The sequence below is a fragment of the Neomonachus schauinslandi genome, chromosome 14 (assembly GCF_002201575.2).
Source record: "Neomonachus schauinslandi chromosome 14, ASM220157v2, whole genome shotgun sequence".
In the NCBI taxonomy this organism is placed as follows: Eukaryota; Metazoa; Chordata; class Mammalia; order Carnivora; family Phocidae; genus Neomonachus; species Neomonachus schauinslandi.
The window spans coordinates 87,083,660-87,111,602 of record NC_058416.1 but is presented as its reverse complement, the minus strand read 5'-3'; the positions used below and the strand labels follow the sequence as shown (position 1 = coordinate 87,111,602).

The 27,943-nt window shown below is 57.2% G+C and overlaps 1 protein-coding gene across 9 annotated transcripts in view; it reads left to right on the top strand.

Annotated features, from left to right (window-relative positions):
- The window catches only part of NCOR2 (nuclear receptor corepressor 2), a 183,484-nt gene that overhangs the window by 64,161 nt on the left and 91,380 nt on the right, over nucleotides 1-27,943 (top strand). For 8 of the 9 annotated variants that reach the window (XM_021698590.1, XM_021698586.1, XM_021698587.1 and 5 more), the window contains exons 7-11: nucleotides 2,453-2,509; nucleotides 9,599-9,651; nucleotides 19,562-19,628; nucleotides 25,829-26,001; nucleotides 26,962-27,055. In XM_021698590.1, the coding sequence (XP_021554265.1) occupies nucleotides 2,453-2,509; nucleotides 9,599-9,651; nucleotides 19,562-19,628; nucleotides 25,829-26,001; nucleotides 26,962-27,055 (444 nt within the window). Of the gene's footprint in view, nucleotides 1-2,452; nucleotides 2,510-9,598; nucleotides 9,652-18,847; nucleotides 18,900-19,561; nucleotides 19,629-25,828; nucleotides 26,002-26,961; nucleotides 27,056-27,943 lie in introns of those variants that run through there. The other variant, XM_021698593.1, reaches the window with a different exon arrangement.

The window sequence follows — 27,943 nt, the reverse complement described above, 5'->3', positions numbered from 1 at the left end:
CCACGCTGTCCAGCCCTGCCAGTGTGGGGCGTCGTTGGGGTCGTTCCAGGACAGGTATCGGTGGGTAAACTGGGGGGGGGGGCATCTGAGAAGGTACCAGGGTTGCTGAGGGCTGAGGAGTGGGGCCGGGGGAAGTGTTGGACGCAGAGGCACTGTTTATAGCAGGTGTGTCCTGGCGAGCGGGCTGCTCAGGGCCACCCCGTCTCCTGCGCCCCCTGTGGCTTTGGCAGGTGAGGAAGGGGCCTCCTCCCTGCTCTCTTCTCCAGAGGCTGCAGGAAGCCCCCTCTCTGGGTGCCCGTGTTCCCGAGAGTGATGATGTGGTTGAAGATGGAATCTGCTATGGTTCGTAGGACACAGGCTTCTGGAGCCCCCACCATGGGCCTTGTGCCCAGATCCAAGACCCATGCTTATGCTTACCTGTGTGATTGGCAGTTTCCGGGGGCTTCGCGGCTCCAGCCGTACCCTTCCTATGTTTGGCATCTCCCTTTTATCTAGATGGGGAGTTCCCACTGACCCTCACAGAACCTCATGAGTGCATAGAACTCCTATTCATCTCTCAAAACCCACCTTATGTATCCCACCTATTACCTTTCTGGAGAGACTTGAGCCCTGCCTCATGCCTTGTGTGTCCACCAAACATACCTTTTCTGCTGCTCATACTTGTCTGCCATCACTGCTCTTGATCAGCTGCTCGTCAGACTCGGGGATATTGCAGGCAGGGGCTGGGCCTCATTCATTCCGTGTTTTGCCCCAGTGCTCAGTACAGAGTGGGTGCTCAGGAAATGTTAGGGTAGCTGGCTGCCCTGTCCTCTCTCCACCCCATCCCCATTCCTTCAGTTGACTTGGCTCAGGAATTCTCCTGTCTTCAGCCCCACGGGGACACTCTTTTGCTTTGCGGTATGCCGGGGCAGGACCGTCCCAAGCCCAGGGGAGGCCCTGCATGGGATCTGGCCCTTGTCTTTCTTCCTTCTTAGAGCCTGGAGATCAGCAGGACTTTCTCCTTACGTCATTTTTCCGTGCCTCAGTTTCATGGTCTGTTAAATGGGGACATGTCTTGTATCTGCCTCACATTGTGTGATTTAAATATTAATAAGGCATGCTCTGTGTTCGATGCTTGGCCCATAGTAGGTCCTCGGTAAAATGGCAATCGTTATAGTACTCTTTTGCCCCTTGATGTTTTGGCCCCCAGCCACACGCTGAGGCTGCTGGTCTCGGGGTTTTGGCTCTGCACGAAGGGGGCTGAGAGCATGGCTTGTTCTTGGGTGGGCTGGGCCCAGGGCTCTAGGCGGAGCTCGTTCTAGGTGCCAGCTTGAGTCCACCTACATATGTACCCATTGTCTGTCACTAGGGGCTAGGAGAGGGGGAGTGTGTTGGCTTTCGGTACTCCTCCTCCCCGCTGTGACACCAGGAGCCTGGGCCTCGAATTCTCTTGGCAGCCACGCTCCCCAGGACTCTGGGAGCACCCCCTTTTAGTGGGTCTGGATTTAGGGATCATTGATGGTGACTTGCTTGGCCTATTGTCCCGGCTCCCTGCAGATCCTAGATGGTCTCCCTGAGTTTGGCTGAGTCAGGAGCACCCAGCCTTTCCTGGGGGTGCAGGAGGACTCAGGTCTCCCCCGTGCACGCTGTGGGCACCCCGCTTTCCATCACACACGGTAGCCCAGATCTGACAACCACCCTGCAAAAGCCACCTTCCACAGCTCTCTGTCCATCCCCCCCCGCCCCCCCCGCCCCGCTGGCCCTGGGCCATCCCCTGGGCCTCCTGAGAGCAGGCCTTGGTGGTCCCAGGCTGGGGGCGCACGGGGCCTGGTGGAGGCACAGTGTCCGCCTTTATGGCCGGGCCCGGAGGTCCAGCCTGCTGCGTTCACAGCCACATGTTCCTGTTTTCCTAATAAGTCCCGCGCTGTGAGTGGGGAGGGAGGCGAGGAGGCTCCCGGGCAGCTCAGGAATAGTCACATGATTGTGAAATACAAGAATCCTAGAAAGGGTATCTCTGAGCGCCTCTGTCTCCCCCCCCACCCGCTCCCCTCCCTGGCCGGCGGCACCAGCTCTGAGGTAATTGCAGACACCCAGCCAACTTCCAGGCGAAGGAAGGCATCTTGGGCCTGGCACAGTGGCCTGCTGGCAGGGAGCTGTGCCCGCAGCCCCGGGCCCTGGGGGACGTGGGCTGAGGGTTTGGCGTGGAGGGGGGGGTGGCCAGGCCACGGAGAACACCGCATGTTTGTTAGAATCGGAACTTGGCGGGCTTGCCAGGGCCGCTGCAGGGCTATTGAGGCCCCTCTGTTGGTTTCCAGCTGGGGTGGGCTTGCAGGGGGACCCTGCACCCCCCTGCTCCGGGGCTGAGGGTCGGCGGCTGGGCTGGGCAGCTACCTGCTGTTCCAGAGCCTCTGTTTATAATCTGTTCTGGTTTTGTTGTTGTTTTTAATTTCTCCTCCTCTCCGTCACCCTGCAGAAGAAGGCCGAAGCTGCACATCGGATTCTGGAAGGCTTGGGGCCTCAGGTGGAGCTGGTGAGCTGGGGGACAGGGTGGGCAGCTCTGGGCGGGGGTGGCAGGTGGGCGTGGAGGGGAAGGAGGAAGTCGGCTGTTGCCAAGGCTGCCCTGTCCTCTGGAGGAGGCAGGAAATACACCCTTCTGATAAGAGGGCCTGGCCGATAGCGGGCGGGGGGCTGGGCCTGCCGTGCTGGGGCAGGGGGATGGGGAGCAGGGCAGCTGGCCCTCTTGCAGTCAGGACACAGTGGAGGCCAGTGCAGTTGGACTGACTTAGCATGGGAAGCCCATACTCGGGGCCAGATGATCTTTGCTCCTTTAATAGCGGTGTGGACCTCCGCGGTTCTCCTAACCTCCCTGTCCCTCAGTTTCCTCATCTTTAAGATGGGAATAACAACATATATCCCATTGGGTTGTAGCGAGGATTAACCATATTAATTTTTGCAAAGCACAGAACACAGTGCCTGATGGACAGTACGTGCTGAGCGTTGGCGATTCTTCTGCTCCATATTACTGTTGTCAGAGGCTTTTACTGATGGGACGGGGCCGTGTCAGCCGCAGAGCTGGGAAGCAGACCCCAGGCCTCTTCTCTCTCAGGCACCCTGTCACCTTTATGTGTCACCGGAGATCTAAATGGAGGGAACATGGAAACTCCCGGCTGACGGGAAGCCTCAGCCCCGGGAGAAATGGTCAGAGCCCCACCTGCCCAGGGCCAGTCAGGGTCCCAGCGGGCTGGCTGGTGCAGAGCTCTGGGGCAGTATGTAGGGACATGCACACACAGGATGGCTGTGAGGGGCCCTGTGCGCCTGGCACATCTGGGCGGTCTGTGCGCGTGCTCCTGCATAATCAAGTCTGATGCATTTGGAGCCTAATTTTAAACTCTGCTCCAGCGTGTGTTTGCTGAGTGGCCTTGAGAAGAGGACTCGGTTTCCTTTTCTGTGAAATGGGAAGACCAGGATCTTTGGGGGATGGAGGGACACGGTGCACTGTTCAGGCTCATTTGGCGCCGCCTTGTCCTGTCGTCAGCACTCGGCGGTTGTGAACACTTAGGAGGTTGAACTGTTGGCCCCTGGAGTTGTTTCCTTGGTGATGGCTGCGCCCCAGCCTGGAGTCCACGTGCTCAGGCCACGGTGAGGCAGGCGCGGCCCCGGGTCCTCCCAGAGGGCAGAGGCAGGCCAGCGGTGGGGGGCTCCTAGGGCTCAGGGGCAGGGCCCCACACCCCTCCGGGATGGGCGGCAAGGCTCCCCCCCTGGGGCTTGCTTTCCCTGTGGGGCATGATTTCTGGGATGTCTGTAAGACCCTCTTCCTTCCTTTTTTTTTTTTTTAAATGAGCTCTATTGAGATATAATTCAGATGCCATACAATTCACCCATTTAAATAAATGTGTACAGTTAAGCGCTTTTTAGTATATTCACGGATGTGCGCGACATCTCCACAATTAACTTTAGAACATTTCACCATCTCAGAAAGAACTCCGGGCCTTAACTGTCACCTCCTTATCTTTCCATCCCTCCCCTCCCCCCACCTCCCACCACTCACTCACTCTCTGTCTCTGCGGACTTGCTGGGGAGTGTGTGTTAATAGACTCACACACTGTGTGGCCTCCTGTGACTGGCTTCTTTCACTCAGCATAACATCCTCAAGGTTCGTCCGTGTTGTAGCAGGTGTCACGACTTCCTTCTTCTTTAGGGCTGAATAATATTCCTTTGTGTGGGTAGATCACATCTGTTTACCCACTTAGGCATTGACAGACACGAGGGCCGTCATAAATAAAGCGGCCGTGAACATGACCAGATGAATGTCTGCCTGGGCAGGTTTTCATTGCTCTTGGGCATACACGTGGGACTGGAATTGGTGGGTCACGGTCACTCTACGTGTAGCCTCTTGAGGAATTGCCAGACTGTTTTCGCAAGCTGTGTACCATTTCCATTCCCACCAGTAGGCTGCTTCTTGCCTCGGTTTCCCCTCTTGCCAACAGGGATTGGCAGGACCAGAGGTGGTAGCCAACCATTTCCAGACCTGGTGGCTCTCCGTCTCCCCTCTCCTGACCTAGTGAGTCCCAGGGGCCTCCTGAGTAGGGGTTGTGGGTGGAGGGTGCTGTGTCCGGATGCCTCCGGAATGCCCAGGGCCAGGCTGCCCTCCCACTGAGGTCCGAGAGCACCCATCCATGTCCCTGAGCTAAGTGCTCAGGGGAGCAGGGTCAGCCTCCCTGTGAGTGGGGTGGGGCATCCGCTGGGCTCACAGTCCAAGTGATTCTTTTCTGGGTCTTCCCAGGGTGAGGGGATTGTCCCCTGCTTGGTGGTCTCAGAGCAGAGACTCCCTCAAGGCTCGTGGCACAGGAGGCCGAGGTCTGGAGTGTCTGGTGGGCTTTGTGGCTGTCACTGGAGCCTCTCGAAGTCGGTGGGTTCTTGGCTTGGTGGCCTTCAGTGGGGCTGTGGAAGGGACTCACAATGACAGGGTACCTGCTTCGTGTCCAGCTTCGTGGAGGGGTCACTGTCCATTTTCTAGAGACGCTTGCAGAGGGCAGTGCCTTGTCTAGGGTCACACGGCAAGGGATGAGGCGGGGAGGTGTGCTGAGCTTGTGGGGTTGCGGTCAGCCGGGGTCTGCCCTTGGTCTTGGTCACTAAAAGGCCCCAGTGGCCAGAGGTGTCCTCCAAGGAGAGGCAGCTCAGAGGTGTACCCTGTGCACAGGCTCCCTTCACGGAGGGCCCGGTGCTGCTGATCCTGGGTCTCCAGTCCCTGGGCCACACCGTCGGGGAATGCAGTTCCCCGGTGGTCTCTGTCATCTGCAGCCAGGGAGCACTTAGCCCAGGGAGAGGTTGCTGGGCCTCGGGGACAGGGATGGGTGCTCTCTGACCTCTCTGGGAGGACAGCCAGGTCCTAGGGGAAATTTGCATTGGAAAGCAGAATAGCATGGGCTGGGCCGAGTGTGCGCCTCCCCTCCATCCCAGGCTCCCCGGGGATCAGGGATCGGGGGAACCGAGGCCTGGCCTGGAGGAGGGCACTGGAGGGAGGGTGTGGGCCGCTGCAGCCCCCACCCCCTTCTCCCCGCGGCTTTGAGTCATCGGTTTCCTTCCTGTTCAGAGGTGCTATTTTAAGAACGTGGTGTCACCAGAGGGTTGAGGGCCGGGGCTGACACTTCATTTCTTAGCAGCTCAGTCCACCTGGGGTTGCTGGCTGTTCTCGGCTGCCCTCCCAGCTGGCTGAAGTCAGGCCCGGAGGGGACCCTCTTCCTTCTCCCGGAGACCGGCTCTGCTTTCCTTGTCATTTCTGCTTTGCAGCCTTGCGTCTGCAGCCTTGCACGTCCCCCGCTTTGTGCTCCCTGTCTGCCCTCCGGGTTGTTCGGGCTGCGCCCACATCTTTAGAGGAGGAGATGGATGCACGGGGAGGGCGAGAGACGGGCCCAGGGCCCCCAGCCAGGAGGGTGGGCCTTCCCACTGGTACCTTAGCCTTCCGCCTGTGGGAGGCAGCTTTCCTCTTGGGCGTTGTGTCCCCCTGACGGGGGCTGGGGCCTGTGAGGTCGGGAGGGGCAGAGGAAACCCACTGTAGCTGTGAGTGAGGTCAAGGTCACCTTGGGGCTGTCATGTTGGGACTTGTCTCCTGAGACACAGGGAGGCCTTGCCTGGCCTTGTGCAGCAGCCCCTGCAGGTGGCCAGGAGGGGTGTTAGGGAGACTCCCTCGGGCCCTGCCTTCCCCTCAGCAGTGCACCTGCCAAGGATGGGCCATGGCCCCTCTGACCTCCATCCCACTCGGCCCCTCCGAAGGGGCTGCCCTGGGGGCCTGTCACCATGGTAACGAATAGCCTCCCAGGTGCTCTGGGCCCAGACGCTTCCTTCCCTTCCCAGGACTCAGTTTACCTCAAAGAGTGCTCACTGAGTGCCTCCTTGGGGGACAGCCCCTGTGCTTAGAGGCAGCGAGCCTCACCGTGTTCTCTGGGTTCTTCCGTGCCTCTTACTGGAGGGTCCACTGTTGACACCTGCTGAGAGGGCCAGGCTGCTCTGTCCCCACTTTACCTAGCAGGACAGGTGCCCACAGGTGAAGGTGGGTTTGGCAAGTCACAGCTGACTGCAACCGCGCTCTCAGAAGCCCACCTCCCCTTTTCTGGCCATCCCATTATATAGAGATAGTCCCTGCTCCCTGTCCATCACTCACTCCTAGGGTCTCCATTTGTGGTCTTTTAGGCCCTCCTGACCTCCTCAGGCCGTGGAGACACTGCTGTTTGCCATCTTTAAAACCAAAAGAACACAAGTCAGTCACCAAGTCTGACATTTCCTGGGCTCCTCGAAAGCCCTGTGAGGTAGTTCCTACTTGCTCTATGCCCATTTTCCAGATGAGAAGCCCAGAGTGTGGCCCACATGTGTCTGAGGTCACACAGCCAGCGAGGGAGGCTCCATCTCTTAAATCGGGGCGTCTGTTCGTTCCTGGAATCCGAACCTTTGGGCCAAGCCCCGTCCCACCTGGCCTGTGTTTTATGGGCACGTGGAAACACGAAGGACCTAATGCAGAGTCACCCGGGGTTAAACATGCGTGTTTAATGCTTTGGAATTTGGCCCGGGGACTCTTTGTAGGGCCCCTTGCTGTTCTTAGGTGAGTGCTGTCGGCCTTCTGCAGTAATGCCTTGCTCCCCGCTCAGTGGAGAAAGTCTGCAGTGAGTCTCACTATGGGCTCTGTCATGGCCCTCCTGCCCAAACCCAGAGTGGGGTTCAAATCTCCCTGCTTCCAGCTGAGCACCTTGAAAGGGCAGCCTGAGGGGCGCCTGGGTGGCTCAGATGGTTAAGCGTCTGCCTTCGGCTCAGGTCATGATCCTGGAGTCCCGGGATCGAGTCCCGCATCGGGCTCCCTGCTCCGCGGGGAGTCTGCTTCTCCTTCTGACCCTCCTCCCTCTCCTGCTCTCTGTCTCTCATTCTCTCTCTCTCAAATAAATAAATAAAAATTAAAAAAAAAAAAAGAATGTTTGTTTAAAAAAAAAAAAAAGAAAGAAAGGGCAGCCTGACCCAGTGTGGGAAGTGATGGCCCATATCAGCCATGGGGTGACATCTCTGCCCTGGGGGGGATAGCTGAGCTCGGAGTCTGGAATTGGCCAAGCCCAGTGGTGAATTGTCATGGAGAGAATCTGAGGGGCACCGGGAGAGAGGTGACGTTGTCATCCGCAAGGCTACCTGCAATGCCTGCCCCATCCTTAGGCTGGGCAGTGGAGGCCCCTCCTTGAGGACCCTGCCCTGCCTGCGGAGGGCAAGAGGCCTGCTCTTGGGGACAGAGCAGGTTGGGCCCTGTGGCCTTGCTGCTCGTGGGTGGTCCCCATCGGCTGGGATTATCAGGATGTTTGCAGGTGTCAGGAGGTGTCCAGCCCCACGCCCAGGGAGAAGTACCAGGGCGGAGACTTTTGTGCCCTTTTCATTTCGCTCTGGGGCCCTGTCCCGAGGCTGCACCTGTCCTACGTGACCCCTCACACTCTGTACCTGGTTCTTCTACCACAGTCATCCATGGCTGCCCTGGGAAGCTCCTGCTGCGTGTGTGGGGGTGTGTGGGGATGGCAGGGGAGAGGATTACACACACATACACACGCACACGCGCGTGCACACGCCGGAAGACGCCCAGAGAGGGCACAGGCAGAGACAGAGAGCAGACTTCTGCCTCTAGGGCCAAAGTTGAGACGGGAATTCTAGTTGTAGCTCATCTCCTACTAGCGGTGGGCACATACATTAACCTCTCAGGGACTTGATTTTCTCCTCAGTGAAATGGGAACGATAATTGCATCAGCCACTGCTGTGTAACAAACCAGCCCCAAATTTCGTGGCTTGAAATAACCACCGTTTCCTGTTTCCCACAAGTGTGGAAGCCCCCTAAGCATTTCTGTTGATTCTGTGCTCAGCTGGGCGGTCGGCTGCTCGTCCCCGCTCAGCCTGGGCTGGGGTGGCACTCCTGTACTCTGTGTCCGCTTGGCATCCAGCACGCCAGGCCAGGCGAACAAGAGAGGAAGCAGAATTGCAGACGTGCACTTTCAAGCCTCTGCTTTCATTAAGTTTGTAAGCATTTTGTTGGCCAGAGCCAGGGCATGGCTGGATACGGGAGGCAGAAAAAATTGGGGTCGTTAGTACGTCATTGCGTCCTGATGGTAACAGTAAAGACACGGACACTCTGGGGCATTTCCATTCGCCAGCGCTGGGCTGAGCGCTCCGTGTGCACTACCTCATTTGATCTTCACAACAACTCTGAGTTTAACCCCGTCTCCAGACGAGCCCCTGGGGCCAAGGTGGCTGATGTGACTCACCGAGACACACGTGGCTGGAGAGGGGCAGAGCCTCGGCGGGAGGTGCACGGTGGCCAGCTGCGGCCGCTGCCCTTCCCCTCACACACTGGCTGCCGAATGTGGGCCCGGGGTCCTCCTGGCGGCTCTGTGTGATTCCTGCTGCCCACCAGCCCTTCTGTGCCTCTTCTTCCTTCTGGTGGGGGACATTTAGCTTGCTTCTGGTGTATCACTACTAGGAGCCGTGCCGCCTGGGCAGGGCGGTGTCCTCTCTTGGCGGGACATGGTGCCCGAACATTCTCGGGCATCTGCAGGAGGGCCGGGGGCCATAGGGCATACATGACTTCGTTCCTTGACAGGTGTTTTGTCACTGCTCTCCAGAGCATGTGCACCCAGCTGTGGGTGCCCGGCTGTCGTAAGCCGTCACCCTCACAGACTCGTGGCAGCATTGGGCCCTTTCCCTCCACCAGGCAGTGGGGCCGCGTGGTGTCTCACGGTGGTTTGGACGCCGAGAAGTTGAGCAGCTGTCCATGTTGAGACTACTGTTGCACTCAGACACCGTGGACGCTCAGGCCAGCCCTGCCTGGTGCCCTGCACAGGAGCCGTGGTGGCCTTAGTTGGGGGGGGCGGTGGTCAGGGCACCCACAGCTGTGCCCAGAGGGTTACAGCCCGTTCCCAGCTGGGGCTGTGGGCTGGGTCCCTGTGTTCTGTTTCATGCCTGCCGGCGGCCGCTTCCCACCCCAGTGCACCACTCCCTGGAGCCAGGGCCTGGGGCGCTGGGGCGCTGGGGCTGAGGTTGCCTGGGACTGCAGAGCGGTCCCCGGGCCTGGCTCTGAAGTGCTTTCCTCTCTCTTCCTCTGCAGCCATTGTACAACCAGCCCTCTGACACCAGGCAGTATCATGAGAACATCAAAATGTGAGTACTCATGGGCAGCCGTGCAGATGCGTGGCCTGGCGGGACAGGCTGTTCAGCCTCGGAGATCTGGGCTGGGATGTGGGTTCTCAGTTCCCAAAAGGGCTCCTAGGCAGGACCAGGTGCCAGAGGAAGGGGCAGGAGGGGGCAGTTGGGGCAAGAATTCTGGGCCAGGTAGGGCTAAGGTTGGGGTCAGAGCAGGCCTGGGGTAGGGAGGGGCAGAGGAGCGGTCCCATGAAGCACTGGGACGCAGACCTTCAGCTGGGGAGGGCGGGCAAGGACACGCATGCACAGCCCTGGAGACACTGAGGTGGAGGGCTGCGAAGCCTCATCCCTTTGGAGCAGGCAGAAGCTGTTTGGGTGGAAAGTGAGCTCAAGATGATGGGGGATGGCCCTGGGACAGGTGGGGCCTGTGGTTTGGGCTCTGATGTAAGCATATTTGGGATTGTCCCACGCTCTCCTCAGGGGGGTCCCTCTGTGGCGTAGCCCAGTGTGGAGCAGTTGTGAGCACCAATCCAGACCAGGAGGCTTTAGGAATGGCTGGTATGGTGTATCCCAGTGATGGGGTCTTTTCCCAGATGGATGCTAGGAGTGAAGAAATATCAATTCAGGGCCACATGTAGTTGGTGTGGGCTGAGCTGGCGTAATGGGGCAAGAGGATTGTGCTGGAGGCTGGTGGCTTCATATCTTCAAGCTGGGAGAGAAGCGCTAGAGATGTGGCTGCCTGAAGAGGGTTGGCTTTGGGGGAGGGGGAAGAATGCATTAATGGGAGCATAGTGTCCTTGGCTGAGGAGGGGATAGTACCTCATGTTGTTATCCAGGAGTCCAAACGGTAAAGGGAGCTACAGACCTTGCCCCGTGAGGAACATGTGGCTGTGGGCCCTGGGTGGTGTTAGGTTATAAGCAGACTCTTTGGGATGTGTTTGAACTGTTCAAGGTTTATCATTGGGAGAGGGTGCAGGCATTTTTGTGTGACCTCAGAGGGCAATACTTAGCTTGTCCAGTGGGCAGTCCAGCCTGGTCTGATGGTCCAAGCTTCCCTGGGGTGGATTCACAGGGTGTACATTGCAGTGGTGAGCTCCCCATCCCTGGAGACATGCAGACTTCCCAGTAGCTTTTAAATATCTACTGGTGTTGGTCTAGTTGACAGGGGAAGTCTCTTCTTTTGTAGTTTCTGGACTTGCATGACTGATCCCAGCGCTGGTGACCAAAACGGCCACCCCCTTGCAGCTCCCAGTGACTGACAGAGCAACCTAGAAAATCTCTTGTTGCCGGTGAGGTCCTTGGCCCATTTAGGCTCAGGAGTACCTGCTGAGGAAGCCTTGCCTGCGCTGCTGGCGAGTCACTCCCCGCCCATGGCTGGCAGGGGCTGCAGAGTGGCCTGTGTGTTGGGGGGGGTGTGCAGTGGAATAGTGCCAGGATTCCGTGTCTGCTGTGGCCTGTGCTCTTGTGTGGCCTTGTGGGTGTGTCTGCTGCCCAGGCACCAAATCCCCCTTGACTCAACATGGTTAATGTTCCAGTCAGGCCACCTCAGCCCCTTCTGAGCTTTCTGGGACCTGCCTTCCCTGGGGCCAGGGCTAGAGGTGAGGGAGCAAGCTCCAGATGAGGGTGGGTGAGGGCAAGGGGGGCTTCTTAGGGCCGCCATAGCTGGTTTGGGGCTTGGCGGTAGGGTGTTTTCATCTGAGCTGGGCTGCCGGAAGCACTCACTCATTCATTCATTCATTTGCTCAACACACGTTTACTGAACACCTAACATGTGCCAGCACCTCTTCTAGGACCTGGGAATTCAGCTGTGAGCAAACCAAAGGCCCATTCTTTCATCAGGCTCTGTCTAGCAGTGGAGACAGGAAGTGCGTTAAATAAACAAGATGATGAAAAGCACTGTGCTCGCACAGCTATCTTAAGCTCCCTATGCTTTGATACACCTAGTCATGTTTTCCCTTTTGGTATAACAATTTTTGTAGTAATGTCATTGTACTGAAATCTCACACGAGTTGTTCACTAAAAAATGAGTAATATTTGAAGCTGAATAATGTGGATATTTCCTTTTATAAAAACAGCCGTAAAATCCAAACAAAAAAGGAAAAAGATATCCATATGAACAATACTAGCAGGTAAGATGCTGCTACGTCTCTGTTTACGTAGAATAAAGCTATAAACTTACTGAAACCAGGGCACCCCCCAGTCTTCATCAGAGAATGGCTCTGGTCTCCTAGAGTACATTCTGGCTAAGTAGGTGACTGCCTGGTGAAATGTGTTCCAAAACCAAATCACAGATGGACACGCTTAAGTTTAAAACGTAGAGATGAATAATTTTAAGATACCTTACATAAGTGGTGAATTTTGTTAGAAAAATATATCTGTAAGCAAATTATTTGAACTGATCTATCTTTAGAATTTTGATTTTGTTCCTAGTTTTCCATGAAAATCCTAATGACCTCTGTTTTTAATTTCAATGAGATCATCAGTAAATTAGTGCAGTCATTCACTTTAAAGAATGCGATGCAGGGGCGCCTGGGTGGCTCAGTCGGTTAAGCATCCGACTCTTGATTTCAGCTCAAGAAGTTGTGATCTCAGGGTCATGAGATTGAGCCCCAAGTCAGGCCCCGTGCTGGGCGTGGAGCCTGCTTAAGATTCTCTCTCTTTCTCTCCCCCTCTCAGCTTGCACTCTCTCTCTTTCTCAAAAAAAAAAGAATGCTATGCAGATGGTAGATATGGTAGGAGAGAAAAGGAGGGTGGCTTTAGCCAGGGGATCTGGGCCAGACCTGACAGCAGGGGGGACCCTTGGGGGCTGAGCGGCAGCTGGCCGTGTGGGCCTCCCTGGCAAGGGGAATGGGCAGTGCAGAAGCCCTGGGGCCGGACTGACCTGGTGAGATCCTAGAGGAGGCCAGCATGGCCCACGGGGTAGGTGAGGGAGAGAAGGTGCCAGGCAGATGACCCAGGGCTGATGAGGAGTTGGGGTCATGTTATTGATGTGTGAAGGGAAGCCAGTGATGAGGTTTACGCCAAGAAGTGATGTGTTGAGTTTTTGCTTTCAAAGCTCTCTGTGGTGGCTGCAGAGAGAAAGGACTGGGGGTCGGGAGACCTTGGTGGAGGTAGCCATAGCCATCCAGGCAAGCAGTGGCAGGCCTGGGTACTGTGGGAGCTGCCAGGGGTGTGATGTGGAGGGTCGGGGGCAGGGAAGTCCCTTGGCTGCGAAGGTCGGGGGCCTGGGCAACTGTGGGGGCCATGAAACGCGAGATGGATGCTGGTGACGAGGGGCCACTTGAGGGCCATGAGCATCTGGCCCTGTGGCTCGCCACTTACGCTCAGTGCCTTGGTTTCCATCTGCGAGGGTTGCCGAGGATTCTGCGAGTTACTGTCCCTGCCGTGCCGAGCTCAGTGTCAGGCACGTGGGAAGCATTCTGTGATTTTTCTTTTTCTTACTATTTTATCTGTGTATTTCTGTTCTTTGTTCATGCAACAAATATTTATTGAACGCTCACTGTGTGCTAGGCACTGTCTGGGCCCTAGGGGCACAGGAGTGGATGGGACCTGTCATTCGGTGAGCTGGTGACAGCTTGAGAAGGACAATGAGAGATCGGGCTGGGTGGGGGCGGGGCACCCTCCCACCAGGGTGCCCCCCATCCCTGCAGCCCATTCCGTCCCCCTCCCTCCTGCTGCTGTCATTGGGCCAGGTGGGAGGTTATCCCCTCCCCAAGGACCTTGCCCTGTCACTTTAATTTCCCCATGTGCGCACGCTGGGGCTGCACAGTTAAAGTTAATTTCACGCTTGACTTCCTGCTGCGCCAGCAATTTCAGACGTGTCGAAGTCACCTGTACCCCCTCTGCTACTCTCCCTCCACCACCTGCGTCCTGGGGAGGTGTGGGGGCGGCTGCCCGGGCCCTGCAGGGCGCTTGCCGCGGGATCTCAGCGCCAGGTCCCAGGCTCTGGGATGCAAGGGAAGGGGCCAGGGCCACCCCAGCGGGACTAAATGGGCACTCTGTGGAGGGACTGGTCCCGCCCCTTGGGACCTGCCAGGAGAGCTCTCCAGGGAATTCACCACCTTCGAGAAGCCCACCTGCCATTCCCTGAATGGGTCTGGGGTTGGTGCCCAGGGACAGTTCCTGCTCCTGTGTGCTCTGCTGTGGCCGAGCCATTCCCTGTATGCCCTCCTCTGGGGTTACAACCCAGGCACTGGCCTTGTTCCTCTTATCTTCCCAGGGCCTGGAAGCCTGCTGGTTCCTGGGGTTCTCTCCGTTCCCCGCTTGTCTTGTCTTGATGTCCGACTTCTTCCCTCCTACTGCCTCACTTGGGGGTTGGCTGACTGGAGCCGTCAGCCCTGGAGCTGTGCAGGTGGAAAGGGCACCTGGGACCCCCAGGTTGCTATGACAGGTTTTTGTGGTCTTGCTCTGGAGGTTCAGAGACGTTAAGTAACTTCATTAGGGTCATCCAGCCAAACTCCGAGGCCAGCCGGATCTGCACACCCACCCTGTTACCTGTCCTGGGTCTCCAGTCGGGGCTCTGCCCCTTACTAGCCTGGTGACCTTGGGCAAGTCATTTTGCTTGCCTGTAAGCAGGTTTCAGACCATCAGCTACCCTGTCAGACAGGCTCTTCTCGAGGTGTTCAGAGCCCCGCTCAGGCAGGCTTCCTCCATCTTACTCTTCCCCAGTAGTTGGGGGTCTGGCTCTCCCTGAATGCCCCTCCTCACCCCCTCTAAATCCACCATCACCCTCACTCCCCTAGAACTCAGTGCTCTCATTTCCCCCTGCCCACCCTGTTGCTCTGCTTCTCCTAAGCCTCAGTTCAAACCTCTTTTCTTCCAGGAAGCCTCCCCTGATTGCCCCAAGTTTTTCAGCTTTAGAACCCTGTAGGTCCCAGAGCCTGGCCAGACTCTCCTCGGACCTCCACAGAGTTTCCAGCCCCTTATCGCTCCCTCTTCGTTTTTGTATCTCCTCCCGGGTCCAGCACCAGATAATGAGGCCTGTGTTTCCTCACAGGTTGTGCTTTTATAAACTCTGACTTCTCCAGGAGATGATAGGTCTCCTTTGTACCCCTATAAATGCCTCTGCTGTCAAACTTATCATGTTGCTGGTTTGTCAGCCCTTCTAGAGCCCTCTTATTAGAGACTGCGTTCCCTATTTTGCCAGAAAAAAATCACAGCAGAAAAGATTTGTCTGCCATAAGCTAATTGCCTCTCTGATACCAAAACATTTCTTGGGACAAAATAAACACTCCAAAAATGTTTGCGAGAAGAATGTTGAACAAGTGGACACCCTAAGCCAGATGTCTAGGGGATTGCAACCAGATGCATGCCCGCAGGGCCGAGAAGGAAAGGTAGAGTGGGGAGGGCTGGTGGGAGGTAGTAGGGAGTGGCGGAGACTGTGGCGAACGGTGAGCTGATCGTCCTTTAAAGGGGTGATCCCCTTTAAAGTTAAGCGTCTGCCTTCGGCTCGGGTCGTGATCCCAGGGTCCTGGGATCGAGCCCCGCATCGGGCTCCCTGCTCAGCAGGAAGCCTGCTTCTCCCTCTCCCACTCCCCCTGCTTGTGTTCCCTCTCTTGCTGTGTCTCTCTCTGTCAAATAAATTTAAAAACACCTAAAAAAAAAAAAAAACCAGGGGGTGGTCCAGCCTCAGCCCCAGGCTGTGGCCATGAGGGGCTGTGCCAGACTGCCTGATCTTTTAAAAGAGGCTTTAACTTCAGCTTTTTATGCAACACTTCTGGTTTTCGATACTGGCAGTGATTTGAGATTTTTTTAGAAGTCACGGCAGTCCAAACACAACGCTCTCACGGGCTGGCTCCGCCAGGTGGACCGTGCCCGTTTGCAACCTGCCGACTTGACATTTGTCCTCTTTGGCAGTCCGTGGCTGCCTCTGGGCGCCAGGCACAGTGCTTGCTTTGGAAGGAAAGTCAGATCCGCCGGGCAGAACTCCTGCCCTGCAGGAGCTACGGTGAGAAGAGGTGGCTGCAGGAGTCCCCTCTGCCCCCACGCCGTGGCCGTCCCAGGGCGCGCTGGAGAACACTGGCCTCGGCTGTGTCCACTGCCTCGGGCCACTGGGTCAGGTTACCCCAAACCGAGTGGCGGCAAACCACAGCGGCTGAGCCTCTCCCAGCTCTGGAGGCCAGCAGTTGGGAATGAAGGGGTGCTGGGGCCCTGGTCTCTCCGGGGGAGGAGCCTTCCATGCCTTTTCCAGCTTCTGCTGTTTGCTGGCTTCCTGGGCGTCCCTTGGCTTGTAGACACTCCCCTGTCTCCCGTCTCTGTCTTCTCGTGTCCTCCTGCCTCTCTGTGTGTCCACCTCCAAGTCCGCACTTCACCTTTTTATAAGGACGCCACCCTCATGACCGCATACTAACTCTGACCTCTGTAAAGACCTGGTTTTGAAATTGGGTTGTGTTCCGAGGTACAGGGGGTTGGGACTCCCAGCATCGAGGGGGGAGACACATTTCAGTGCGTAACATACACCAAGCCCCCTGCAAGCTCGAAAGTAAACTGTATTTGTTCTCACTATGATTTCAACATAGATCATGACCCTGTTTTGTTTTTTTTAATTTATTTAAAAATAGCTAGATTTAGGGGTGCTCAGTCAGTTAAGTGTCTGACTCCTGATTTCCGCTCAGGTCATGGTCTCATGGTCACAAGATCGAGCCCCGTGTCAGCCTCCTTGCTCATTGAGGAGTCTGCTTGAGATTCTCTCTCTTCTTCTGCCTCTCCCTCTGCTCATGTGCTGTCTCTTTCTCTCCAAATAAATAAAATCTTTTTTTTTAAAGCTGGATTTACAGAAGAGTGGCAAAGATAGTAGAATTTCCTGTATACCCTCCACCCAGCGTCCCCCGATGTGAACATCTTACGGAAGTGAGGCTACTCTCATCAGAACTGAGGAAGTGACAGTGGGACAGTGCTCTGTGCCAACCCAGAGACTTTTTTCCAGTTTTTCCACTCATGTCTGTTTTCTGGTCCAGGATCTGATTGCAGGTCCCCATTTTGCACTTTGTCCTCGTGTCTCCTGGTCCCCAGGTGACAGTTTCTCCATCTTCCCTTGATTTTCCTGACCCTTTTGAGGATTTGTGGTCAGGGATTTGGCAGAATGTCCCTTGATACGGGTTTGCCTGGTGCTTTCTCATGAAGAGGCTGGGCGTGAATTTGAGGGAAGAGCCCCACAGAGGTGAGGAGCTGCCCTTCCCATCAGGGCCTGTCAGGTGCGCGCCTGTCTAGCCCTCCTGTGCTTGGTGCTTTAGGGGCAAGTCAAGGATCCAGCCTGCACCTCCTGCTGGGGCAGTACCACAGAATTTGTGGACACAAGTCACAAATGACTGGTGACTGTTTGGGGGAAGAGACTTTGATGCTGTGCAAATGTCCTGTTTTTCCTCAAAGTGTGGCCAAGTCTTGTGCCGTTCCCGCATGGATCTTCCTGCAGCAGTTCAGGCTGAGGAGTTCTAGTGGTGCTTTTTCATCTCCTGCCTTGCTCGTATGCTTATTAATCGGAATTCTGTCAGGAACGTTTGCTCCTTCTTCCTTATTTATTTATTCAGTCATTTATTTATATCCGTGTGGACTCATGGATATGTGTTTTGTTCTCTGGGTTATAGTCTGGTGCTGGTGTTACTGTGGTCGGAATCTGTGCTCGGACTCTCCCGGCTTCGGCAGGCTGAAGCTCAGGCTGGGACTTATGTTCCTCCGATCTTTTAATTTTTTTTCTTTTCTTCTTTTTAGCCCTTCTTTCCTTAAAGATGCTCTGGGCTGTCCTTGTGTAGTCCCGCCCCAGCTCTGGAATCAGCCACCCCTCCAGAGAGAAATGGCTTTCTTGTTGTTGGAGAATCATGTGAGGAACCAAGACCTCGGAGCTCCCGGGCTCACTGCCCTGGGCTGTCCTTGCTTCTTGGCCTTCTCAGCTCTGTCCGTCTTTTTCAAAGCCCAGACCCTTCACTCGGCCCAAACCAAGGCCTCGTACAGCTGGCCCTGCCAGCCTCGCTCCTCTCCTCCCTCCTGCCCCCTCCACCTGTCCCCAGTGCTCTCCAGCTACATGGGCCTTCTGTCTGTCCTTCAAGAACTTGGGAGTTTGTTCCTACCTCGGGGCCTTTGTACTTGCAGTCCTCTGCCTGGAGTGCCTTTCCCTCCGCTTCTTTCCACTGCTGATCCGGATCTCACCTGGGGCCCTCTCTGAGAGACTTTTCTGCACCACTGCATCTAAAATAGCTACACCCTCCCCCTCCTGGTCACTACCCCACCACCATTTAAGTTTCTGAATCCAGGATTATCTGGATTATCTTGTTTACTGTCTGTGTGACCCCTCTAAGCGTCACCTCCACGAGGGCTGGGGACTCTGCCATGCTCAAGGCTGTGTCCCCAGTGCCTAGAAGAGTGCCTGCACATAGTAGGTGCTCAGTAAACATCCGTTGAATGACCGAGGACATGAAAACATGATGTTATTGTGCCCATTTTTCAGACGAGGATGTTGAGGCTGGGAGGCCCTCTGAAGTTGCTGAAACACTTCGTCATGGAACTAAGTGTTCTCATCTCAGCCTGTGTGACCGAGGACCCCAGTGTGCACCCTGTTGGGGACAGGCAGGGAGGTCGATGTCCGTGGGGAGGCCCCGGCTCATGCGAGGCCAGAAAGACCCTGGGAAGCAGGGATCCCCCCACCCCCAGATCCTCCTGGAAGTGGCGTGGTGTTTCCTTGTTGGGAGGCGGAGAGTGGACAGGGCTCTGAACCCTGCTGGGGTCCACGGGGAGTTCCAGAGAGGGGATGCTGCCCATGCTTGCACTGTGGCCTTTCCCTCCTAATTAAGAGGGCCTGTGCAGGCTTGTTAGAGTCTCTGGACTTGAGAGCAAGTAGTGAGGATGCCAACTTCCTGCTGGAGATCACTGGAGGTTGGGGGACGCTTGTTCGGCTGGGGACAGAGGCGTGGTGGCAGACCCTGAGGACAGCTGGGCCTGGCAGTGGGGCCCTCTGAGGTGGTGGTGTCTGTCTGCGGGGGCCTGGAGGCCGAGTGTGACAATCCATGGGGTGCCTGTGTCCAATTGTTTCCAGCCCCTTTAGCCCCCGTGAGGTGTGTGTTGGGGGAACTTTGCCTGTCCATTAGGGCCTGGGGACTCCCACCACCTTGGTCCTTTTCCTGAGGCTGGGGTCCTGGGTGGCCCCTGGAATCTCCTGGAGGCTGGATGGGGTATGGTTTGTAAGCTTTTTGTGGGGTTTGGACACTACTGAGAATATGAGGAAGTCGGAGCATCCCTCCCCAGAGAAGCTGGTGCTGCTGCATGCTTGGATTGGGGTGAGCAAGTTCGGGGTCTCCCCAGGCTCCCAAGGCCTGCCTGACCGCCCCCCTCCCCCGGCCCACCCAGGCGTTGCTGTAGCACCCACTTGTGTGGGGAGGCCGTGGGGCAGGTCTGAGGGAAAGGAGGCCTCCTGAGGGGTCGCCTTGCTGGCCACTGCCTACCTGTGCTGCCCTACTTAGGTGACCTCCGCCTGCCACAGGTCGAGGGTACCTGGAGGCCAGAGTGCGCTGCTCGGTTGGAGCCGGCCGGGGGACACCTGTCTCTGGGTGGCCATAGCTTTCAGGGTCTTGGTCTCTCCGGCCCACGTTTGTGTATGTTTCTCTGTGGCTGGTTTTCTGGAAGGGATCCTGGGCATGTGTGGCAGGGGATGGCAGCTCAAGGGGAGGGCAGAAAGCACCGACACCCTTATCCCCCCGGGAACCCCTCTTTCGCACACCACGCTCAGTCTAAATGTGGATTGGGGTACCTCAGGGGAGAGGAAGAACACCATTGGCAGTTCATGGCTCCCTCTGGGGGGCTGTGGGCGTCTCTCAGCTCCCCGAAATCCAATAAAGGGGCAAACTTAGGGCTTGCTCTCAGGAAACAGCTCAGTGAAGGACAAACTATCTGAAACCCTGTAGTACTGACCTGCCGCATGTGCTGTTTTCCTCCTGCCTAGAAACCAGGCGATGCGGAAGAAGTTAATCTTGTACTTCAAGAGGAGGAACCACGCTCGGAAACAATGGGTAAGCCATCACTGGAATCTCCCCGCTCGCTCCCCTGGGCCAGGCTTCCTGGAGAGTCCAGGCAGTCCGGGCCACCTCAGGCTGTGCCCACAGGACCTCCTGGCCTGCAGCTGTCTCTGCTGTGCGTCCAGGCTGTGGAGAAAGGCCAGGGACGGCAGGGGAAACGGGAAGGGATGGCAGGTGCTTTGGTGAGGCCGGGGCTTGGGGCTCAGCTGCCCACAGAGGCCCAGGGTCTGGAATTCTACCGCTCCTTTGCCATCCTGGAAAGGGAGAAAGCAGGATCTTGGCCCGGAAGATGGGTTGCTTGTCGGAGGACCCGTGGGCTTTGCAGGCAGGAAGAGAGAGGTCTGTTGGAAGAGGTGTGGGGGTTGGGGGTGGGCCATGTGCTGGCAGCAGGACTGCGGGGAGCTCCCTTAGAGACGAGGTTTCCCCGCACCCGGAGGCAGCGAGGCCCCCTCGCTCGCTGCAGTGGGCAGCGGCTGTGTCACGAGTCCCGGGTGCGACTCCTGCACCAGGCCACACGCTCTGGCCTCTCATGTGGGAAGCGGGCCCAAGGCGGAGAGTGTGAGGGGACACGGGCAGCTGTGGTTCAGGGTGGCTTTTACATCACTGATTCACGGGGCGGGAGGGGTCAGGGCCCAGCCAGGGAGGGGAGGTCACTCGTTAGTACTCTTTCCACTGTGAGGGAAGAGCTGGCTCCGATGAGCTTAAACAGTACGGGAATTGGTGGCTGAAAGGGTCCTTTGGTGGAGTTCAGGAGTGGTTTGGTCCCATTTTCCCTTCATTTCTGTGCAGTTTTTTTCCGACTCTGCGTGTTAGCACGTTGACAAACAGGTTTCTCTGTGGGACCTGAATTCCTGCCGCAGATCTGAGTCTTCTAGAGCCAGAGGGAGCACTGAGCTGTCCTTTCTCAGACCATCTCACCAAAGCTCTGAATGGATCATTTGAGGGCATGGTCCCTCTGAACCCACCCTGCTCTGGCTCCAGGCCTCAGTTGGGTCCCGGAAGAGAGGAGAGACTTCTGGCACAGATGCTGGGTGGCTGGGAAGCTGGCAGGTGGCACTCGGACCCCAGAGGTCCATGGGTGAGAAGTGGCAGGCTTCTCACCTTTCCTTTCTCAGCTTTCTCAGACCCCCGGATTGACTGGATGGTGACCAGAGGTGGAGTGGATGGGGCTCTTGAAAGTGGGCGTCCTATCTTATTCATTGAGTTAAATATACAGCCAGGATCTGCTGTGAGCCTGGTACAGTGGCTGAGCAGAGGAGACACAGTGAGAAGTGCTGTGTGGAGGGGACACCCTGCATGTCCTGGGTGGTGACCTCAGTACAGAAGTGGGAACGACCAGGAAGGACCAGCTGTGTGGAAATCCAGAGTATCAGGCAGCGGGCACAGCAAGTGCAAAAGCCCTGTGGTTGGAACCAGCTTGGGTGGGACGGGATAGAATGTAGCAGGTAAGTCTGGAGTACTGTGCCTGAGCTGGGGTTCGCGGTTGATGTGAATGGCATGGGAGCCAGATCACCTAGACACACTTGACTCCAACCAGGATGGAGCATTCAGATTTTATTGTAAACACAGTGGGACCCTTAATTTATTCTTTTAAGTGTATTTTTAATAAACAATGTGAAGTCTCTTATGAGAATCTTCGAACAGGAAATTTGACAGAATACAGTGAACACCTATATTCCCACTGTGTAGAATCGGTCAGTGCGAACACTTCTTTGCTGCATGTGTGTGCATGCGCAAGTATGAATGTTGTTGTCGTCGAACTGGTAGGAAGTAGGTGCAGGCACCTGGACCCTTATCCCTAACGCCTCTGCACCCGTGTCCTGAGAGGATAGGAAGTTCTGTCATTACCACTCTGAAGAATGAACAGCCATTCCCTGTGATCTTCAGCCTCGGCCACATTCATGTCCTCCATTGCCCTGTCTGGGGATAGGGTTCATTTTGGGCCGGAGGAAGAAACTCTAAAGTACATTTTAGAAGGATCCATGTAATTGCTTGGGGGGTCCCTTAAGGGGGTGGAGGGGAAAGTGGGCTTATTTAAAGATAGAGCAACTGGAGACTAATAAGAAATTTGGGGTGTCTCTGAGGCTACGCTGAGCCCATCTTAAGAGAGACCCCTAAGCAGTAGTGGGAGGGCATTTGGAATGATCATGTTGTTGTTCTTCTGTAATGAACCCAAAACCCCCGATGCATTGTTTTCAGCAAGGATTGGGAGGGGTCTTGGTCCAGATGGCCCCCCAGACCTCAGATCTGTATGCCCTGCCCCCACTGTGAGCCAGCTCCCCTCAGACCAGGGAGCCCCACTTCTTAGAGGTTCCGGGGACCACAAGCCAGCTGTCCACAATGCCTGCACTCCTGCCTTGCCCAGAGAGCCAAGGCTTTGCCCCCAAAGGGACACCAACATGAACCTCCCAGCCCGCCCTGCCCTTCCCTGGGAAGCTGAGCTCAGCCCCCTGGGAGGCCAGACTTGGGGGTGTGGGTGGGGGTAGTAAGGCTGTGCTGTGAATACAGGGGCTCAGGTTCAACCCACCTGCCATGGCCTGCTGTGTGCGATCTGGGGAGCGCTGTCTCGCCCCAAGCCTCACTTTTCCTCCTCTTTAAAATGGGGTGGGCTGCAGTGGGTTTTGAGCCACATGCTTGCCGCAGAGGGTTGAAGGTGGTGCCTGGTAAAGGGGGTTCGTGTGACAGCGATCATGGCCTTGCAGGTTGGGGCAGCCAGGAGGTATGCCCAGTATGGAGGGTGGGTGTCCCTGTTTCTTGAGGCTGCTGTAAGTGACCACAAGCCAGGCTGCTGAAGCCAACAGAAATGTATTCTCTGATGGCTCCAGAGGCAGGAGTTCAAAGTCAAGGTGTGGGAAAACTGTGCTCCCATCACAGGCTCTAGGGTGGATCTCTTCTGCCTCTCCCAGCCCCTGGGGGCCCCAGGCATCCCTGGGCCGTGGCTGTGACCCTCTGGTCTCAGCCTCTGTATCCACAGGACCATCTCCCTGTCTCTTCTCCCACGTGGACACCTGACTACATGGTTCAGAGCTCACCCTAATCCAGGACGACCTCATCTCAGGTGCTTTGTCAAATAAAGCCAAATAATCTACAGATTCTGGGGGTCACCCTTCAGCCCACCAAAGTGGGCACTGGCTTATTTTCGGCATAGTCTGCCTGTCCGCTTTCCTTGGCTTGTCCCCACCCACCTTGTCATTTACATGCTTTTAGAGCCAGCTGAAGATTTGCTCACCCCTCTTCCATCCCCCGCACCTCCGAGTTTCCCCGTTTTCCACGTCGGGGCTTTTCCCAGACCCGCCCCGGCATCCATGACTTGCTTCTACAGCCTGAGCGCTGGGTAGGCCGGGGGCGGGGAGAGTTGCAGCCTGTTACCCTCCTCATGAACACGAGGTGGGGGTTGGCACTGGGAGCCCTGGCGCTCAGGAGAGCCCGTGCGGAGAGCTTTCTGCAGGTTCTGTGAGCTGTGTCCTGCTGAGCCCTAGAGGGTGCCTGCAGGAGCCGTGTCCTCCCTGCGGGTCGAGAGGTGAGCTCTGGAGCTCTGGCTCCAGCTGCCCTTCTCCAACACCAGCCTCCTTGCCCCCTTCCCTTGGCCTGAGACTGCCTTCCCCAGTGTTCGGGGAGCCCCATCTCCCCTCGCCTCCCTGAGTGCAAAGCTGCATCATGCCGCGCCCAGCAGGGCAGGGGGTTTCAAAGCTTGGTGCTGCTGGGCATCTGGGGGCAAATCATTTAACGTCTGCCCTCAGTTTCCTCCTCTGTTCGGTGAGGGTATTACCACCCACCTCGTTGGGTCACTCAGTGAGAGGCTGCACATGGTGTGCTCAGGGTGATGCCGGGCATACACTGGGTACTAAGAACTGTCAGCTGCAGGCTGCCCCTCGGTCCCTGGGGAATGGAAGGAGAACAACCATGTGCGTCTGATTTCAAAATGGATGACAAAGTTACAGTAATAACAGTGTGGTGGTGGCGTAAGGGCCGACACGGAGACCCGTGGGACAGAATGGAGGAGCCCGGAATAAGCCCTCACACCTGTGGCCCGGTGATCTTTCACAAGAGGCCGAATCCGAATCCACTCAGTGAGAAAGGCTGGTCTCCTGAGCAGATGGTGCTGGGACGGCGGGTATCCACACGCAGAGTGCAGCTGGACCCCCACCTCCCAGAACTGATGAAAACACCAACTGCAAGTCCACTGAAGGCCTAAATGCAAGAACTGAAACCATAACATTCCTAGGGAGACACACAGCGCTGATGCTTCATGACCTTGGGTTTGGCAGTGGACTCTTGGGAATGACGCCAAAAACACCAGCAGCAAGGGGCAAGCAGGTGCATTGGACGTCGTCTCAGAGTCCCTGTCGGCCACCGCTGCCGGGATCCTGGCCCCAGCTCCCGCACTAAGCGATGCCAGGCAGGGGCTGACCTACCTGGGCTCTGAGTCCCACTTGGACGACAGGGATGGTAGTCGTGGCCAGCACAGGGTTTGGGTGAGTCTGCCCGCAGGAAGGACTCCGCTCTGTGCCCGGCACGTGACTCAGGAACGTTCAGCTGGTGTCGGGGCTGGTGGTGGGGCTGGCAAGGGTGAGCTCCGATTGCGGGCAAGCAAGAGGTGGGGGGCGACATGTCCTCATAAGACATGCAGACGGCGGTTGCAGGGGCACGGTGGCCCTGCTCCTTGTCCTCTGCAGAGATTTGCTCCCGGCACCCCACACACAGGCTTAGCTCTGCCCCAGCGTCTCGAGGGTGAGCGTGTGTGTGAACGTGAGGGGGAGATTTGCTTCCTCCCCTGATCAGTGGGTCCACCTCATGGAGACCCCGCTAAGCGGTCGTGCTCCCCGGGGAGGGCTGTCGCCTCCTGCAGTGTGTTGTCCCCAGGCACCCGGTGCAGTGGACACGGGCCCTGCGTGTCTTCTCCAGTAACTTCATTATTTTCCTCTGCTGGTTTGGTGAACTTTTCTCCCCATCCTCCCATCCGACACATTTTCTCACTCTTGTCCATCAGACTGCAGCCTTTCCGGCAGGAGCTATAAGGTTGGCACGGGTCCCATGCTGTGATAGTGACAGGCTGGATGTCCTCTGCCCCAGTCCTCATGCCCAGTGAGGAGCTCTCCGCACCACAGAGCTATGAACGAATGGTGTGGCAGTTGTCTGCTGCTGGAACCATGTCCTGATCCCTGGCAGGTTCTTGGAGCAGCCCACATACATGTGGGGCCCCCGGGAGCTGGGGGTCAGGTTCTGCTCCCTGTCAAAGCTGGCCTGACCTCCCCTTGGGGACTGCTGCCCTGCTCTGTTTGCTGAAGACCAAGGTCACAGGTTGCCTTAGCCAGGCTGAAATGTAGGATGGGGTGGAGTGTCTGATCACGAGGACGAGAGGGGTTTTCTGATTGTGCTGAAGCATCAAGAGGGCGTTCAAGCGAGACTCCCAGACCGTGCCATCTGTCCAGCACAGCTGTTAGAGACAGGGAGATCGGGGTCTTATGGGCGGCTTATTGCTCCCCACCTGCTCAAGGTCCAGGTCACCTTGGAGATATGGAAGCCAGGCAGCTATGTTGCTGGCTGGGTGGGGGACAAACAGTGGGTGACACTGTGGTTAGACTTGTGAGGGACTTCCTTGTCCAGGAGAGGTGATGAGGCTTCTTCCTGGGAGCTGCTCGGGACTTCACCTAGACTCCCTGGGCCTGGGATCATGGCTGAGCTTGAGGCCAGAATGAGGAACTTTTCGGAAAGAGGATGCTTTCTAGGGGGCCGCCCCAAACCTGACAGACACCCCAGAGCCTCACTGTCTAACATAACTTACTCCCGTGATGGAAATGGTCTCTGTGTGTGCTGTCCACTCCGCATGATCACCCTTCTCACTTGCAGCTATGGAGCACAAGAAATGTGTCTGGGGGGGACCAGGGTCTGAATTTTAAATGTTACTTAATGTGATTTGAACTTGGTCACATGTGGCTGGTGGCTGTTGGATTGGATGAAACGTTTCTAGAAGGAGGCCAGGCCGGTGGCCCATCTCCCAGGGAAGGAGGCGGCTGGGCCCTTAGGGAATTCCACCTGTGGGTTTTCTTGGGGCCCGGGTCTGCCCAGGTCTCCGTGTGGCCGTGTGTGCGTCCGTGCAGAGTGGGCTGGGAGCGCAGAGTTGGGGGGAAGGGGCTGGCGTCCAGATGGAGGATGAACTGCTAATCGGTGCTCCCCGTGCTGTGCTCCCCCAGGAACAGAAGTTCTGCCAGCGCTATGACCAGCTCATGGAGGCTTGGGAGAAGAAGGTGGAACGCATCGAGAACAATCCCCGGCGGCGGGCCAAGGAGAGCAAGGTGCGCGAGTACTACGAGAAGCAATTTCCTGAGATCCGCAAGCAGCGCGAGCTGCAGGAGCGCATGCAGAGGTGAGCCAGGGGCTGGAGCCTGAATTCCTCCCTTCCTTGCTTCCTCCTTCCTCCCACCCCACCCACCGCTTGTGTTCCTCCACGATGCCTCGAGGACCCGGGTCAGCAGAAGGGCCGTGGCTGGTGTGAAACGGAAAGCACAGCGGGGTCTTCCACCGGCGACCGGGGGCCGCATGAGGTCCTTGGATTAATCACTCAGAGCTTGCTTGGCCTTGATGCTTATTTGAAACTTCAGGATGTGTTGGTGGAGCAAGCTGTCCTTCCCACGTGCCATGGGCTGCCACCTTCCAGCTTTGTTCATTTACGTGGCCTGCGTGGCCCCTGAAGGCAGCTGAGCTTGAGATCCTGGGTGTGGGTCGGAGATGAGAGGACTGCCTGCTGGCTTGGGAGCCGGATCAGGATGCTGGTCTCACATGGCGGTCACGAGGATTGTGTGAGGTCCTGTGTAGGAGTGCTTGGGGCACAGTGGGTGCTCGGTGATGTGTAGCTGTGGTTGTGTTGTTACGCGGATAGGGTGATAGGCAGTGAGCAGTGATGATGGAGCTTCCGTGCTTTCCTGGACACTCACAGTCCACACCTCACTGAATGTCCCCTCCCAGCCCTGGGAGCCGGGGGCCACGCTATCCCCCTGTTACAGGGGAGGAAACTGAGGCACAGGTTCTGGAGAGGTGGGGCTGGGATTTCAACAGGGATCTCTGGGGCAGGGCTTTTGGGGGCATCTTAGGAGAGAAGATGGGATGGAGCCCCTCTGGCATTCCTGGGTCAGGGTGGGGGCTCCATGCCCTCCCGGGACCCCACAGCCTGGGGGGTCCCTGCGGGTTTGAGAGGCCTGGCCTCTCCACACCTTCCTCCCTGCCGCCTACACTGTGCTTCTGGGGAAGTTGTGGGCTTGGTCTGTGGTGCCTGCTGGAGTCCCGGCTGCCAAGGGGCCGGTCCTGAGTGTGTCCCTTTGGTCTCCAGCAGGGTGGGCCAGCGGGGCAGCGGGCTCTCCATGTCGGCCGCCCGCAGCGAGCACGAGGTGTCAGAGATCATCGATGGCCTCTCAGAGCAGGAGGTAAGAGCACGGCTTTGACTCTGGCCTCGGCTTCACTCCCCTCTGTCTCCCATCCATGGGAGTGTCGTGGCAGGAAGCAGAATTCACCCCGATGGTTGAAACCAAAGGGCTTGTCCCCAAAGTGTGGGCAGAACCAGTGCAGGGTATTGAGGCCCCGGGGGAGTGGCCGTCACCTGTCTCCAAGCCTAAAGGACCAGCAGAGAAAGGGGTGTTGCCCGGCTGCGGCCGTCTGGCAGGACACGGCCAGGAGGCCACACCTGGTGCCCCAGCAGGGAGGAAGCTGGGAATACCGGCTGCATTAGCAGCTCCCGCCTTCTCCCAGTGCCTCCCATTGGCTGAGCCCCACCAGAAGCCAGAGGCAGGGGTGCCTGAGAACTGTGCTTTCTAGGTCAGCTTCTTGGTGCCCGGACTGGGGGTAGATGGACAATCCCCACGCAGCGACCATCCACCAGGCTGGCGGCCTCCTGGCAGGACCCCCAGCCCTGCCAGCGCAAGTGCACTTTCTTTGTTCCCTTGGGCCCCTCCGGATGCCTGGACGACCGGAGCGCCGCCTGGGTGACCCTGGCGGTGGTCTTGGGGCCCAGAGACGATCAGGAAGCAGAGGGGGCGAGGACCATGTCGTGCCAGCCTGGTCCGTCCCAGGTCTCGCAGGTCAAGCTTCTGACCTGCTTGGTCCTGGCAGCACAGCAGGCGTGAGGGAGGCTCGTGAGAGGAGGGGAGCCCAGTCTTCCCTGGGGGCTTTGACCCGGAGTGCAGCGGCCCCTGGCAACGCTGCTGTTCACGTCGAAACGAACTAAAAGGAGAGAAAACGACAACTTCAGTTCCTTGGTCAGCCCGGCACATGGTGGGTGCTCAGCAGCCACGTGTGGTTGGTTGGTTCGTGGCTGC